The following is an 18,249-nucleotide window of genomic DNA, read 5'->3' on the forward strand; positions in this document are numbered from 1 at the left end:
CTTGGTGCATGGTCTCCCACATTACTGTTTTATTTTTTCCTGTAGAATCCAGAAAATGTTGGAACAGGAAAATTGAAACCAGAGAGAGAGAGAGACAGAGAGAGAGAGAGAGAGAGAAATAATCTAAAGCAAAACAACAACAACAAAAAAACCCAACCTGGAACAAAAGCAGAAAACTTAGAGTCTAGGAGAATGAGGAGAGAAACAGGAGCCTGTGTAAAAGCTGGATTGGGGTGTTTGAGGAGTTTGGAGTAGAAAGGACAAAATCTTTGGGAAAATCCACCTGTGAGAAGCATTTCAAATGAGGGAGATGGTGAAGTTTAAGATGATTTTGGGGCATTAAGACCATATTCTCGTTTTAGACATCTCAATAGGTTGAAGTAAAATGATGAGCTTCATTTTAATTTTTGGAGGGTTTGAATTGATGTTTAAAATGCTACCTTCATGCTACCTACAGCAAACTTCATGGGTGTGGGACACAACTATAACAGGGACCTTACCTACCAATGCAAACGTTGTAACTTAATTGTTTGTTCCCTCATACTAATCTGAAATTTAAAAAGTGCTACCTGATTGTTGGAAGAGTTCCCGCTCTGCTCTGCTAGTGCTCTCAGTTGTCCTCAGTTCGGCCACCAGATCTGTCTCTACAAGATTCCACTCTTTCCAGAGAGGGGGACACAGAGGCAGAGATTATGGCTGCTGTGGTTTTTTCAGTTGGACCTCTCTGAAGTGATCAAACTTCATAGATGACTTTGAGAGAAAGAACGTGTTTAAGATACAGCCATGACTGGAGGGAGCTTACAGTCTCCTTGAGGTTTAGAAGAAAACAATGTTATGAGGAGTTGCTGAAATATTTCCTGAAGTCATGAAGTTACCCAGCCAGATGAAGATCTTCACCTTCCCATAGAAGAAACAAAGGTATACTTTAAACACTGGTATGATTTCAAACTGCAAAATTTCTGTGATTTTAAAAGACAGCTTCGTGCAATCAGTGACATTTAAAGATGTGACTGTAGACTTCACATTGGAGGAGTGGATGTTGATGGACCCTACACAGAGGGACCTGCACAAGGATGTGATGCTGGAAAATTACAGGAATCTGGCCTCCCTGGGGCTTGCAGTTTCCAAACCAGACATGATATCCCATTTGGAGAATGGGAAAGGACCATGGGCCATGGTGAGAGAAATCACAAGAACCCCCTATCCAGACTTAGAGACCAAACCTGGAACCAAGAATGCTACACTAACAGATGACATTTCTGAAGATTTATCACAGGAGGCGGTAGTAGAGAAACTCACCGAGAGTGGTCTGTGGGATTCCAGAATGGGAGGATTATGGAAATGGAATGACAGGATATTAAGACAGAAAAATAGGACAGTAATTTGGGTCAAAGAACAATTACTCACAAGAAAACTCCCACTGGTCAAAGAGATTATAGATTTGGATCTGTTCTTGTTACAGAACCAGCACTTACCACAGAAGAATCCCCCAGAAAATGCCAAATGCATGAGGAAAATTTCACAGAGAATTTAGATTTTATTACAGGTACCCATTTGGGGAAGATAGTTTACAAGGACACAGAAAGCAGCAAAGCCATAAAGCAGACTTCAGAACTTACTTTGGGGAAAAAATCCAATGATAGAGAAAAACCCTATGAATGTAGTACATGTGAGAAGGCCTTTCGTTATAGGTCATTACTCATTCAACATCAAAGAACTCACACTAAAGAGAAACCTTATGCATGTGCTGAATGTGGGGAAACATTCAGCCAGCCTTCGTATCTCAGTCAGCATAAAAAAATCCACACTGGAGAAAAACCTTATAAATGTAATGAGTGTGGAAAGGCCTTCATTGCTTCTTCATCACTGATGGTACATCAGAGAATCCATACAAAAGAGAAACCTTATCAATGCAATGTCTGTGGAAAATCCTTCAGCCAGTGTGCCCGTCTGAATCAGCACCAGAGAATTCAAACTGGAGAGAAACCCTATCAATGTAGTGAATGCGGGAAAGCTTTTAGTGACAAATCAAAACTGGCAAGACATCAGGAAACTCAATGGTGAGAAGCCCTTCAAATGTAATGATTGTGGAAAAGCCTTCAGGAAAAAGTCATATCTCAGTGTGCACCAAAAGACCCATACTGAAGAGAAACCATGTAAGTGCAATGAGTGTGGGAAATCTTTCAAGAATACCACAATATTTAATGTTCATCAGAGAATTCATACTGGAGAGAAGCCCTTTAGATGTAATGAATGTGGGAAAGCCTACCGAAGTAATTCAAGCCTTATTGTACATGTAAGAACTCACACTGGGGAAAAACCCTATGAATGTAATGAATGCGGAAAAGCCTTCAACCGCATAGCAAATTTCACAGAACATCAGAGAATTCATACAGGAGAAAAACCCTATAAATGTAATGAATGTGGAAAAGCCTTCATTAATTATTCATGCCTTACTATACACCACAGAATGCACACAGGAGAGAAACCTTATAAATGTAATGAATGTGGAAAGGCCTTCATGTATTCTTCCTCTCTAATTATACATCAGCGTATTCATACTGAAGAGAAACCTTATCTATGTAATGAATGTGGGGAATCATTCAGAATAAAATCACACTTAACTGTGCATCAGATGATTCACACTGGAGAGAAACCTTATAAATGTAGTGACTGGAGAGGGCATTCACCAAAATGGTAAATCTCAAGGAACATCAGAAAATTCATACTGGAGTGAAACCCTATAAATGTTATGATTGTGGAAAGTCCTTCAGGACTAAGTCGTACCTTATTGTACATCAAAGGACACATACTGGAGAAAAACCCTATAAAGGTAATGAATGTGAGAAAGCCTTCACTAATACATCACAGCTCACTGTGCATCAACGAAGGCACATGGGAGAGAAACCCTATAACTGTAATGAATGTGGGAAGGTTTTCACAAGTAACTCAGACTTTAATACCCATCAGAGAACATATACTGGAGAAAACCCATTTAAATGTAATGACTGTGGAAAAGCATTTAGCCAGATGGTACATGTCACAGAACATCAGAAAATCCACAGTGGAGAGAAGCCCTATAAGTGTGACGTCTGTGGAAAAGCCTTCAGGAGGGGTTCATACCTTACAGTGCATTGGAGAACACATACTGGAGAAAAGCCCTATACCTGTAAGGAATGTGGAAAAGGTTGTATTACTCTATCGCAGCTAACTCTACATCAGAGAATTCATACTGGGGAGAGGCCCTATAAATGTGAAGAATGTGGAAAGGCCTTCAGAACTAACTCAGACATTACTGTACACCTTAGGATGCATACTGGAGAAAAACCCTATAAATGTAATGAATTTAGGAAAGCCTTCAGGACTAGTTCAAGCCTTACTGTACATCAAAAATACATCAGAGAGAAACTCAATTAATATAGAGAACCATAAATCATTCATTCAAATGTCAACTCCACAAGATTACTTTGATAAACTGTATTTTATGAATGTCGGAAATCTTCATTAAAAATTTGCCCCCAATATACACTAAATAGATACTCTAGAAACATAATGAATGCGGAAAAGCATTTAGTCATATTAGACCTTAGACGTTATAAGAAAATTCACACTAGAGAAAAATAACATACAAATGAAAGCCTTCATTCAGATTTCATACTTTACTCATTCAACAAATTATCTTTAATTAATTTATATATATATGCCTATTTTTCTATTGGTTTATCTGCCTTTTCTTATAAATCTTGAGGTACTTTTTATATATTTTAGATATTAGTCCTTTGTTATTTGTGTAGCAAATACTTTTCTTAATCTAGTATTTGTCATTATACTTTTAAATAGTCACATTTTTATTCTTACAGTAAAATATTTATATCTTTTCATTTTTAGGTTCTCAATTTACTCATTTAGATTAAAAGAGGTATCCTTAATCCCTGGATATCCTCAGTTTGTTTCTGACTTTAGTTTTTACATTCAAGTCTTAAGTCCATCTGGACTGGATGGTTCTTCATAGAAGAACAACTATAGATGACCATTAACCTATGAAAAGATTTTGAATTTAAATAGTGCTCAGGGAAATGCAAAATAAAATGACCAATGAGAAGAAACTTCTCCTTCATGGAGTTGGCAACAATTAAGAGATCTTTTGCTAATGAGGTTTATAAAATAATTTACATTAAGGTTGTATAACTTATATTTCCACCAGCAATCCAGCAATATATAATTAAAATATTAACTATAGTATATGCCCTTAGGCCCAGTAGTCTCACTTTGGTGAATATGTCCCACAGAAATAAAAGCATAATCAATGCATAAGAATATAAATAAATAAGCATGTTTGTAGCAGTATTGTTTGTATACCTGGGGAGAGGACCAACTGGAAACAAAGTATTTCCAACTGGAAACAAAATGTCTTCTACTACAGGAATGGTTGGATAAATTGTAATATATCTGTGTTATGGAACAGCGTGAGTCATTCTGAAAATGAGTCCTATCTATATCTATACTAACTGGCTTCCATGTATTTCCACATGTTTTGATAATTGCTTTATAAAATGTGTATATAACATTTCATTTTTGTTAAAATAATGATCATACATTAATAATATATTTATGTGTGCATGTGTTAGATATGCATGGGAGTAGGTAAGGAAGAATATACACCAGACTCTTAATACTGATTATCTTGAGGGGAGTGAGAAAAGGAAAAGTGGAGATAAGGAGGGAGTGACTATAAAAACAGAAGAATGTAAGTGCAGCCTGTATAGTGTAAAACTGTATATGTCATATTATGTATTTGTATGAACTTTTGAGAGAAATGAATAAAGGAATGGTCATTAAAATTTTAATGGTAGGTGAAAAAGAAAATAAAAAAAAATAAAAAGTGCTACCTATTACAGAAATGAGTCTGCAAGGTGGCTATAATGCATTTAATTTTACTTTGAATCATCAGCATTTGTTGAGTGGTCTCTACACATAGAAGGAGTAAATAGGTATTGAAGAGATTTGTAAATCTTTTTGGAAAATATTGCAGTTGGCTGGATGTGGTGGCACATTCCCGTAGTCCCAGATACTCAGGAGGATCAGGAGGCCGAGATGTGGAGATTGCTTGAATCCAGGAGTTTGAGGCTTCAGTGAGCTAGGATTGCACCACTATACTCCAGCATGGGTAACTGAGCAAGATCTCATCTCTTATAAAAAGGCACTATTGGCTGTTTTGGACAACCCCTAAGTCCTGCCTCTCCCTCAGTCCTCATATCCAGGCATCCAGGCTGGTTCCCAAGCCCACTAGGTCTCCCATAGCCTGGCCTACATTCTGGGTTCTCCTTCCACCTTTCCTGGGACTTCCCAAGAGCTGGTCCACATCAACTCCAGCCTAGACCAGCATCTCTACCCTCTACCTCAGTGGCCAACACGTATGTAGACTCAGGTGCATGAATTGCCCTAAATAGTCACTTCGTGTCTTTATCCCCCCACCCCACATCTTCGTGTAGTGTGACTGTGTACAGAATGATAACAAGTACCAGTGATGCTGGCCATCATTATAAGAGTGACAGGTGATGTGTACAGCCCCTGCCATGTGCTTATGCCCTCAAGGTGGGCACTACTGTCATCTCTTTTACAGTAGTAAATGGAGGCACAAATGGTGAAATGACTTACCAGGATCAAGAAGGAAGAGCTAGACTTTGAAACCAGGCATTGTGGCTTGGGAATTCTCATTATCAATGACTTTTTATTTTTATTTAATTATTAATAAAAACAAACCCCATAAAAATTATATCTTATCTCTGTTTTTGATACTAGATTCCTTTATTTTATCTCATATACCCCTCACAGAATCCCTTCCATTTTTTTACTTGTCCCCAGACATGCTAAACTTTTGTTTTCATGGTGAATTGTTCAGACTCTTCCAACACCCTCCTCTCCTGTTATCTGAGACTGGCCTCCAAGCTTTGCCCAATTCCTTTAATTGCCTCTGGTCAGTAATATTCCATGTTCAAGATAATCTGACTTTAGAAAAATGTCTTTGTATGTATTTCTCATCAATGTCAATATCTTTCCTATTTAGTGTGTGAGATCCCTTTGGTTATACAGAGCACTGGTTTCAGAGGAGGCTGCTCCATAGTGCCCTATTGGCTCTGTGCCAATCTTTTTTTTTTTTTCTCTGCCAATCTTTGAAATTGTGTAATTTTCTCAGTCTTATCCAATATCTTACTGGGATTCTCTCTCTGCCTTTTTCTGCATATTTATCCTGGTGAAGAGACCGTTTGCCAAGGAACTAAGGGTGTCCTCTGGTGAACAGCCATGAAGACACCGAAAGCTCCAGGAAAATAGTTTCAAGAAGCTTTGAAATTTGCCAACAGCCATGTGAGTGATCTTGGGTGTAGATCATTTTTCAGTTGAGTCTTCTGATGAGACTGCAGCCTCAGTTGACATGATTGCAGTCTTGTGAGAGATTCTGAAGCAGAGGACCCAAATAAGTGATGTCCAGATTCCTAATTGAAAGAAAATGAGATAACAAGTATGTGTATTTTAAGCTGATGAACTTTGAGGTAATGTGTTACACAGCAGCAGATGTATAAGGCACAAATCAAGGATCTCAAATGTTGATGATTTTATAGCATAAAATATGAAACAACTGAAGAAATAAATACATGATCAATGGATGCCATAATGCTTCAGAGACAACTTCATGAACTTGTAGGGAGATTGTCCTGCATACACTGAGGACCAGTGAGACAAAGGAGCCCAAGTTAGCTGTTTTGATTCCATAGAGATTACCCCTAGTTGCATAAATTTATATAGCAGATTTTACCTCTTTGACTTCAAATTTACCTTTTCCTTCCCTATCAAGCAATTTCTGAACTCGATCTATTTTTTCCCCTAATTTTAATTAATCTTATTCTGCTGTATACCAGGTGAAACATCTTAAGAAATAAATTGAAATAAATAAAAAGTTTACTTACAAGGAATTCATTTCTGAGAACTGAGTTAGACCTAATTCTCTTCCTGGGTCTGGTGGCAAATCCAAACAACATGATATCTTGGTCCAGTTCCAAGTTGCCATGGCCTTTTGATATGGTTTAAAAGCCAGTGCAGAGTTCTGAAAGAACTTGGTCTCTCTGTTACTGGCATTCCATCATTCTATCTCCTTTTGAATGAACTGATGTCATTCCTGTAAAAATACCACAGTTGAAAATCAACATTTCCCAGCCATGAGCAGTATGCAGACCTGTTTCCTGGCAGGCAATGAAACTGCCTATTCTTCCTATTGATCTGAGACATAGTGGGTAGAACAGGGAGCAATTTACGTATTGGCATGATATAGAGTTTCTTAGTCTCAGCACATAGGACATTTTGGACCAGACATTCACTTGTTGTGGTGGGCTGTCCTGTGCACTGTAGGATATTTGCCAGCATCTCTGACCTCTACCCACAAGTTGCTAGCAACACCCCCAGGTCATGACAATCAAAAGTGTCTCCTGGGTGTTGAGAATCACTCCCATAATACCACTACGTGAATAACCTGCCTCTACTCTTGTTTATTTGGCAATTGATAACAGTAATGTTTTTAACCCAATATAACATCCACAGATGCATTATTATACATCTTATTTATTGAATTTTGAGAATTTGTATTTCCGCTTTAGAGTGTGAGGGTAGTGTGTGTTTCTCTGGCATACCATCTTCAATCAATGTCCACATTTCAAACAAAACTATAATGAATACAAATTTTAGATACTGCATTAGGAGAAAAGATACATAAATTTCTTCATTTTTAGACCTTTTTAGCCAGTTTCTAAAAAGCCTGTGTTCTCTTCCTACTGAGGAAGTAAACAATGTGTGTTTAGCTCTGCCATTTTTGATTGTATTCAAGGAAAGCATTCTGGGGAGCGGACATTCGGTAAGTGGACTTCAGTTGATTGAAATTATTGTTTGGCTGCAAGGCAGTTTTCTTATTACAGCTTAAAAACTTATAGTTTTTAGAAAAGTTAAGTCATTTTCATTAGCAGAAAAGTAAACAAATAAAAAAATAAATGTTTAGTACATTTACTCCTAGTTATTGATTCTTAGTTTAATTTTCAGAAATAATTCTTTTTATTTTATTTTTTAATTAAGTCATAGATACATAAATCATGTATACATCAATGAACTTATGGGGTATAATGTGCTTATTTATATACTATTTGGAATTCTTACATCAAACTGGTTAACATAGTGCTCACCTCACTTACTTAATTATTTTGTTAAGACATTTATACTCTACACGTAATAGATTTGACATGTACCCTTCCAATATGCACCATAGGTGTGGTTCCACCATTTACCCTCCCTCCATCCAACATCCCCGCTCTCCTCCCATCCCCATCCTCTTCCCTCTTTCATCCTGGACTATAGTTGTGCTTTATCTTTCATATGAAAGTGTGGCTGGGGCGGTGCCTGTGGCTGAAAGGAGTAGGGTGCCAACCCCATATGCCAGAGATGGCTGGTTCAAACCCAGCCCTGGCCAGAAACTGAAAAAAAAAAAAGTGTGGGTGATTATAAATTGGTTTCATAATACTACCGAGTATTGGATAATTTATCTTCCATTCTTGAGATACTTTACTAAGAATAATATGTTCCAGCTCCATCCATGTAAATATAAAACAAGTAAAGTCTTTATCTTTCTTTAAGGCCACATAATATTTCATAGTATACATATACCACAATTTATTAATCTATTCATGGGTCGATGGGCACATGGGCTTCTTCCATGACTTGGCAATTATGAACTGAGCTGCTATAAACAATTTGGTGCAAATATCTTTGTTGTCAAGTGTTTTTTCTTTTTATTGTTAAATCATAGCTGTGTACATTAGTGTAATCAAGGGATACAATGTGCTGGTTTCATATACAGTCTGAAATATTCTCATCAAACTGTTCAACGTAGCCTTCATGGCATTTTCTTAGTTACTGTATGTAGACATTTGTATTCTGCATTTAGTAAGTTTTGCCTGTAACCATTGTAAAATGCACGGTAGGTGTGGCCCCACCCATTATCCTCCCTCCACCCTAACCTCCCCCCTCCCTTCCCCTTCCTTGGCCCTTTCCCCATATTCTTGTGCTATAGTTGGGTTATAGCCTTTATGTGAAAGCTATAAATTAGTTTCACAGTAGAGCTGAGTACATCGGATACTTTTTTTTCCCATTCTTGAGATACTTTGCTAAGAAGAATATGTTCCAGCTCCATCCATGTAAACATGAAAGAGGTAAAATCTCCATCTTTCTTTAAGGCTGCATAATATTCCATGATATACATGTACCACAATTTGCTAGTCCATTCGTGGGTCGATGGGCACTTGGGCTTCTTCCATGACTTAGCAATTATGAATTGGGCTGCAATAAACATTCTGGTACAGATGTCTTTGTTATGTTGTGATTTTTGGTCTTCTGGGTATAAATCTAGTAAAGGAATTATAGGATCAAATGGCAGGTCTATTTTTACATCTCTAAGTATTCTCCAAATGTCCTTCCAGAAGGAACATATTAGTGTGCATTCCCACCAGCAGTGTAGAAGTGTGCCCTTTTCTCCACATCCACGCCAACATCTCTGGTTTTGGGATTTTGTTATGTGGACTACTCTTACTGGGGTTAGGTGATATCTCAAAGTAGTTTTGATTTGCATTTCTCTGATGATTAAGGATGATGAGCTTTTTTTCATGTGTTTATAGATCGTGTGTCTGTCTTCTTTAGAAAAGTTTCTTTTCAAGTCCCTTGCCCACCCTGAGATGGGATCACTTGTTCTTTTCTTGCTAATACGTTTGAGTTCTCTGTGGATTCTGGTTATTAGACCTTTCTCAGAGGTATAACCTGCAAATATTTTCTCCCATTCTGAGGACTGTCTGCTTGCTTTACTTACTATGTTCTTGGCTGTGCAGAAGGTTTTTAGTTTTATCAGGTCCCAGTAATGTATTTTTGATACTGCTTCAATTGCCTGGGGAGTCCTCTTCATAAAATATTCACCCACGCCAATCCTTCAAGAGTTTCCCCTGCACTTTCTTCAAGTATTTTTATAGTTTCATGTCTTAAGTTTTAATCTTTTATCCAGTGAGAGTCTATCTTAGTTAATGGTAAAGGGTGTGAGTCCAGTTTCAGTCTTTTACAGATCGCCAGCCAGTTCACCAAGCACCATTTGTTAAATAGGGAATCTTTTCCCCACTGAATGTTTTTAATTGGCTTGTCAAAGATCCAATAACGGTAAGTAGCTGGATTCATCTCTTGGTTCTCTATTCTGTTCTAGACATGTACTTCTCTGTTTTTGTGCCAGTACTGTGGTTTTTGATCACTATTGATTTATAGTACAGTCTGAGGTCTGGTAGCATGATTCTTCCTGCTTTGTTTTTATTGCTGAGTAATGTTTTGGCTATTTGAGGTTTTTTCTGATTCCATATAAAATGAAGTATTATTTTTTCAAGATCTTGAAAATATGACAATGGAGCTTTAATAGGAATTGCATTAAAATTATATATTGCTTTGGGTAGTATAGACATTTTAACAATGTTGATTCTTCCCAGCCATGAGTATGGTATGTTTTTTCATGTGTTAACATCTTCACCTATTTCTTTTCTTAAAGTTTCATAGTTCTCTTTGTAGAGATCTTTCACATCCTTTGTTAGGTATACTCCCAAATATTTCATCTTCTTTGGCACTACTGTGAAAGGAATAGAGTCCTTGACTTTTTTCAGCTTGGTTATTGTTGGTATATATAAAAGCTACAGATTTATGGGTGTTGATTTTGTAGCCTGAGACATTGCTGTATTCCTTGATCACTTCTAAAAGTTTTGTAGTAGAATCCCTAGTGTTTTCTAGGTATACGATCATATCATCTGTGAAGAGTGAAAGTTTGATCTCTTCTGACCCTATGTGGATACCCTTGATTGCCTTTTCTTCCCTAATTGCAATGGCTAAACCTTCCATTGCAATGTTAAAGAGCAATGGAGACAATGGGCAACCTTGTCTGGTTCCTGATCTAAGTGGAAATGATTTGAATTTAACTCCATTCAATACGATATTGGCTGTGGGTTTGCTGTAGATGGCCTCTATTAGTTTAAGAAATGTCCCTTCTATACCAATTAAGTGTTCTGATCATGAAGGGATGCTGGATGTTATCAAAAGCTTTTTCTGCATCAATTTAGAGAATCATATGGTCTTTATTTTTTAGTTTATGTGTTGAATTACATTAATAGATTTACGTATATTGAACCAGAAATAAATCCCGTGAGACCCTGAAATAAATCCCACTTGGTCTTGGTGTATAATTTTTTTGATGTGTTGTTGGATTCTGTTTGTTAGGATCTTACTGAGTATTTTTGCATCAATATTCATTAGTGATATTGGTCTATAATTTTCTTTTCTTGTTGGGTCTTTCTCTTCTTTAGGGATCAAGGTGATGTTTGCTTCGTAGAATGTGTTGGGTAATATTCCTTCTTTTTCTATATTTTGGAAGAGGTTTAGTAATATAGGTACTAGTTCTTCTTTAAAGGTTTATGGAATTCTGACGTAAAGCCATCTGGTCCTGGGCTTTTCCCCTTAGGTAGATTTTGTATAGTTGATGCTATTTCAGAACTTGATATAGGCCTGTTCAACATTTCCACTTCGTTTTGGCTAAGTCTTGGTAGGTGGTGTACTTCCAGGTATTGGTCGATTTATTTCAGATTTCATATTTCTGAGAGTGGAGTTCCTTGTAGTATTTGTAAAGGATTTTTTGAATTTCTGAGGGGTCTGTTGTTATTTCATCGTTACCATTTCTGATTGATGAAATTAGAGATTTTACTCTTTTTTTCCTGGTTGGCCAAAGGTTTATGTATTTTATTGATCTTTTCAAAAAAACAACTTTTGGATTTATTGATCTGTTGTGTAATTCTTTTGTTTTCAATTTCATTTAATTCTGCTCTGATTTTGGTTATTTCTTTTCTTCTGCTGGGTTTGGGGTTGGAGTGTTCTTCCTTCTCCAGTTGCTTGAGATGTCCTATTAAGTTATTAACTTCCTCTCTTTTTGTTTTCTTGAGGAAGGCTTGCAGTGCTATAAATTTCCCTTTTAGGACTGCCTTTGCAGTATCCCAGAGATTCTGATAATTCGTGTGTCGATTGTTGTTTAGTTCCAAAAATTTGGTGATTTCCTTCTTAGTCTCGTCTATAACCCATGTATCCTTCAGCATAAGGTTGTTTAGCTTCCATGTTTTTGTATGGATATGCAGATTCCTGTTGTTATTGAGTTCAACTTTTATTCCATGATGGTCTGAGAAGATGCAAGGAATTATTTCTATTTTTTAAAATTTGCTGATGTTGGATTTTGGTCTATGATTTGGTCGATTTTGGAGTGTGTTCTGTGGGCTTATGAGAAGAATGTGTATTCAGTTTTGTTGGGATGAAATGTTCTGTACATGTCTGTTAAGTCCAGATGTGTAATGGTTAAGTACAAATCTAAGATTTCTTTGCTTAGCTTCTTTTTGGAGGATCTATCCAGCACTGCTAAAAGGGTGTTAAAATCTCCAACTACTATGGAACTGGAGGAAATCAAGTTGCTCATGTCTGTTAGAGTTTCTCTTATAAATTGAGGTGCATTCTGGTTGGGTGCATAAATATTAATAATTGAAATCTCATCCTATTGAGTATTACCTTTAACAAATATGAAACATCCATCCTTATCCTTCCTTATTTCGGTTGGTTTTAAGCCTATTGCATCTGTGAATAAGATTGCAATGCCTGCTTTTTTCTGCTTTCCATTTGCCTGGAGTATAGATGACCATCCCTTCACCTTGAGTCTATATTTGTCTTTTAATGTAAGATGTGATTCTTGTATGCAGCAGATATCTAGCTTAAGTTTTTGTATCCAGTCAGCCAACCTGTCCCTCTTTAGAGGACAATTTAAACCATTCACATTAATTGAGAATATTGATAAGCTTTTGAGAGTCCGGTGGACATTTTTAATCCTTTTGAGACTGTGGAAGTTGGAATTTGATCAAAATTTTCTGGGTGTGTTTACTTTTGTGGTGGAGGGTTACGCTGGTCTTTATGAAGGATAGTCTGTCAGGAAAGTTCTCCTTCATAATCTCATGGAGAAGAGACTCTGTGCCTTGTGAAGCCACTTCCTCACGTTCAGGGATCCCTATAAGATGAATATTTGTTTTCTTCGAATTATCCCAGAGGTCTCTGAGAGAGTGATCTGTTTTTGCCTTCTATTTCTCTTCCTCTTTGAGAGTTTGGGAGCATGTGAAAGCTTTGTCTTCTATGTCAGAAATCCTTTCTTCTGCTTGCTCCATTCTGTTACTGAGGGATTCTACTGTGTTTCTCAGATCTTTGAGGGCTGCAGCTTCTTGTCTCAATGTGTCAAAAATCTTTGGTCATTTGGTCTTTGAATTCATTGAATTCTTGAGATATCTTTTGGGTTACTTTTTGGAATTCTAATTCGATCTTATTTGCTATCCAGATTCTGAATTTGATTTCTGACATCTCAGCTATTTGTTTTTGCATGGGTTCTTGTGATGTGTCTGCCCCATTGATCCTTGGGGGAGTTGATCTACTCTGATTATTCATATTGCCAGAGTTTTTCTGTTGATTTTGCCTCATGATTGTTTTTCACCATTGCCTCTGGCTGTCCTCATAGTTGGGGAGGTGTCTCTCCAAGATTAAATCCCAGTGGGATCACTCTATTGTTGCTGGATCTTTGTAGGGAGTGACCCTGTGTACTTCCTCTGGGGCTGCCCCAGGCAGGGAGTTCTGGTTGTGGAAGCAGTTCCAGAGTGTGACACACCCAGATCCAGCAACAGGGCGGGAGGTGGTGCACATGGTTCTGGGAGTGCCTGGCGCCCAGTGACTTTGGCACAGAGAGCCCAAGGCTCCAGCAGTCTCTGGCCAGGAGAAGGGCTCTGCACAGAGGCAGGGAGGGCTCCAGAGTGCACGTGGCTACCAGAGTCCTTGGCCAGACGAGTGGGCCAGTGTGGAGGCAGGGAGGGTACAGGAGGGAGAACGCGGGGTTGCGTGGCTCCCGCACTTCCTGGTCAGGGCATGTGGAGGCCCGGCAGGTGCAGGTTGCAGGTCGGGGGTCGCGGTGCAGCTCTTACCGAGGTCCAGGCGGGCACCAATCACGCTCACGGCATAGCTCTTATGGAGGTCCAAGCAGGCCTAAAGTGATTTTTTGTCTTTTGGATATACACCTAGTGAGGAATTGTAGGATCGTATGGCCGGTCTACTTTTAGATCCCTAAGTATTCTCCAAACTTCTTTCCCAAAGGAATGTATTGGCTTGCATTCCCACCAGCAGTGTAGAAGTGCTCTTTTTCCTCTACATCCACACCAACATCTATAGTTATGGGATTTTGTTATGTGGGCTACCCTTACTGGAGTTAGATGTTATCTCAAAGTAGTTTTGATTTACATTTCTCTGATGATTAAAAATGATGAGCATTTTTTTATGTGTCTGTAGGCTGTGTGCCTGTCTTCTTCAGAGAAGCTTCTGTTCAAGTCTTTTGCCCACAATGAAATGGGATTACTTGTTCTTTTCTTATTAGTATGTTTGAATTCTCTGTGGATTCTGGTTATTAAACCTTTGTCAGAAACATAACCTGCAAATATCTTCTCCCATTCTGAGGGCTTTATGCTTGCTTTACTTACTGTGTTCTTGGCTGTGCAGAAGATTTTTAGTTTGATCAGATCCCAGTAATATATATTTGGTGTTGCTTCATTTGCCCAAGGGGTCCTCCTCATAAAGTATTCTCCCAGGCCAATTTCTTCCAGTGTTTTCCCGGCACTCTGTCCAAAAATGTTTATAGTTTCATGTCTCATGCTTAAAACTTTTAACTAGTGACAGTCAATTTTTGCTAATGGTGAAAGTTGTGGGTCCATTTTCAGTCTTCTACAGATTGCCAGCCAATTCACCCAGCACTATTTGTTAAATAGGGAGTCTTTCCCTCTGTTTAAGTTTTTGATAGGCTTATCAAAGATCAAATAATGATAAGTGTCTGGGTTCATCTCTTGGTTCTCTATTCTGTTCCATATATCTACCTCTCTGTTTTTGTGCCAGTACCATGCTATTTTGATCACTATCGATTTACAGTACAGTCTGGTAGTGTTATTCCTCCTGATTTGTTTTTATTTTTGAGTAATGCCTTGGCTATTTGAGGATTTTTTTTTTCCTTATAAAGCAAAGTACTATTTTTTCTAGATCTTTAAAGCATGTCAGTGCTGCTTTAATAGAGATTGCTTTAAATTTGTAGATTGCTTTGGGTAGTATGGACATTTTAACAATGTTGATTCTTCCCAGCCATGAGAATGGTATGTTTTTCCATTTATTAAAATCTTCAGCTATTTCTTTTCTCAGAGTTTCATAGTTCTGTTTATAGACATCTTTCACGTCCTTTGTTAGGTAAATTCCCAAATATTCCATCTTCTTTGTCACTACTGTAAAAAGAATAGAGTCCTTGACTGTTTTTCAGCTTGACTATTGTCAGTATATGTAAATGCTACTCATTTGTGAGTATTGATTTTGAGACATTGCTGTATTCCTTGATCACTTCTAAGAGTTTTGTAGTTGAGTCCCTGGGGTTTTCTAGTTATGAAATCATATTGTCTGCAAAGAGTGAAAGTTTGCTCTCCTCTGACCCTATTTGGATACCCTTGATTAGCTTCTCTTGACTGATTGAGATGGCTAAGACTTCCATTACAATGTTAAAAAGCAGTGTAGACAATGGGCAACCTTGCCTGGTTCCTGATCTGAATGAATATGTTTTCAATTTTACTCCATTGAATACAATATTGGCTGTGGGTTTGCTGTAGATGGCCTCTATCAGTTTAAGAAATGTCCCTTCTATATCTAGTTTCTTAAGTGTTCTGATCAAGAAAGGATGCTGGATATTTCAAATGCTTTTTCTGTATCAATCAAGAGAATCATATGGTCTTTATTTTTTATTTTGTTTATGTGATGTATTATATTTATAGATTTACGTATATTGAACCAACCTTGAGACCCTGGGGTAAAATCAACTTGGTCATGATGTATAATTTGTTTGATGTGTTGCTAGATTCTGTTTGCTAGGATCTTATTGAATATTTTTGCATCTATATCCTTTAAAGATATTGGTCTATAGTTTTCTTTCCTCGTTAGATCTTTTCCCAGTTTGGAGATCAGGGTGATATTTGCTTCACAGAATGTGTTTGGTAGTTTTCCTTCTTTTTCTATGTTTTCGAAAAGGTTATGTATTATAGGTACCAGTTCCTCTTTAAAGATTTGGTAGAATTCTGATGTGAAGCTGTCTGATCCCAGACTTTTCTTTTTTGGGAGATTTCGTATAGCTGATGCTATTTCAGTGCTTGACGTAGGTCTAGTCAACATTTCCAATTCTTTCTGGCTAAGTCTAGGAAGGTGGCATGCTTCCAAGTATTGGTCTGCTTCCTTCCGATTTTCATATTTCTGAGAATAGAGTTTTTTTGTAGTATTCATCAAGGAGTTTTTGAATTTCTGAGATGTCTGTTGTTATTTTGCCTTTGTCATTTCTGATTGATGATATTACGAACTTTACTGTTCTGTTTCTGGTTAGGTTAGCCAAAGTTTTTATCAATTTTGTTAATCTTTTCAAAAAACCAACTTTTTGATTCCTTGATCTTTTGAATAATTCTTTTGTTTTCAATTTCAATTAATTCTGCTCTAATTTTTGTTATTTCTTTTCTTCTGCTGGGTTTGGGGTTGGAATGTTTTTCCTTTCCAGTTACTTGAGATGTCCTTTTAAGTTGCTGACTTCCTCTCTTTCTGTTCTCTTGGGGAAGGCTTGCAATGCTACAAATTTCCCTCTTAGGACTGCCTTTCAGTATCCCACAGGTTCTGATAATTCATTCTTCATTATCATTTTGTTTCAAAAATTTGGTGATTTCCTTCTTGATCTCAGCTATGACTCAGCTATCATTCAGCATAAGATTATTTAGTTTCCATGTCTTTGTATGAGTATGAAGATTCCTATTGTTGTTCAACTTTTATTCCGTGGTGGTCCAAGAATATACAAGGAATAATTTCTATTCTTTTGAATTGCTCAGGTTAGGTTTGTGTCCTAGGATATGATCTATTTTAGAGGATGACCTGTGGGCTTTTCTGCACTGCTATTGGATTCACTATTTCAGTGCAGCTGTGCTGACATGACCCATGCATTGCCTGGTCCTAGCAAAGAATTGTGGACATTCTGGTCTCTACAGGGGTTGTGCTTCTAGACGGCCAGGCGAGCTGCAGGGGTTGGGATTCTATATGGCCAGGCCAGGGTGGAAGGGTAGATTTGGAGTTCAAAATGGCAGGGAAAATATTTGTTCAACTTTCATGCTTGGCAAGAGAATGCCCAGGCTCACAGCTGGTTCTCTCTGGAGAAGGAGTCCCAGCCACCAGCAACTCTCCTGTGGGGTGAGACAAGAGGTCTTCAGTTCACCGCTTACTTGTAGAGACCTCACAGCAAGCCACTCTCTTGGGGGGAGAGGACAGACACTTGTCCTCTTTGGGATGGGTTTTGTACCTGAAATTTGCTTCCTTGGAGTCGTGGCTTACCTCAGCAGAGAGGATGTGAAGTTATCAATCTTCTCTCTCAGCTCAGCTCCTGACCTTCAGCTTTATTTGGTTCTTTCTGGCCATTATCTCTCCCACTGGACAGTAGCTTCTGTTGAAGGCTGGTTCCGGTTGGCCATTTTCCCCCTCCCCTAATTTTTCTATTTTTAGTAGAGATTGGCTTTTGCTCTTTCTCAAGCTGGTCTCTAACTCCTGAGCTCAAGGCATCCTCCCACTTTGGCTTACAGAGTGCTCAGATTACAGGCATGAGTCACTGTGCTCAGCCTTCATTTTCCACTCAGGTTGATGCCTACAAAGTCTTTAGTGTCAGCCCTGGCCACACTGGACTAGAGAAAGGAGGAGAACAAGGAAGAGAAGTCCCTGGAATCCTAGGCCGTGCTCCCAGCCACATGTCCCTCGGATGGTCCTACCAATCCTAGCAGCAGCATCTGCAAAGCTCACGGGGGAACCCCTGGCAAAAGATACCTGTTCCTGATGCAGTGGCTCAAGGTGGGAGCCTGCTCTCCTGGTAAGAAGTAGTGAACAGGAGGGCAGGTGGGGAGGGGAAAAGAGAGGAGGTGAAGGGGCCCTCATGGTCAGCCTGCCGGCTTGGTGCAACTGTGCTGATCTATTCCCGCCTCCACCTCCTGCGCTCCCCAGAAATAATTCTTGATTTCTTGTTTTCAGAAACAA

General features: G+C 38.3%; 1 protein-coding gene across 1 annotated transcript; it reads left to right on the forward strand.

The window, feature by feature from the left end:
* Nucleotides 1–578: 578 nt before the first annotated feature.
* On the forward strand, nucleotides 579–3,828 carry LOC128576493 (zinc finger protein 624-like). The gene is given in 6 exon segments (XM_053578691.1): nucleotides 579–729; nucleotides 864–1,370; nucleotides 1,373–2,054; nucleotides 2,056–2,672; nucleotides 2,675–3,388; nucleotides 3,391–3,828. Coding segments are annotated over 5 exon segments (2,478 nt in total). The 5' UTR covers nucleotides 579–729; nucleotides 864–937; the 3' UTR covers nucleotides 3,423–3,828.
* Nucleotides 3,829–18,249: the final 14,421 nt, after the last annotated feature.

This window comes from Nycticebus coucang, chromosome 2, assembly GCF_027406575.1.
Source record: "Nycticebus coucang isolate mNycCou1 chromosome 2, mNycCou1.pri, whole genome shotgun sequence".
Taxonomy (NCBI): Eukaryota; Metazoa; Chordata; class Mammalia; order Primates; family Lorisidae; genus Nycticebus; species Nycticebus coucang.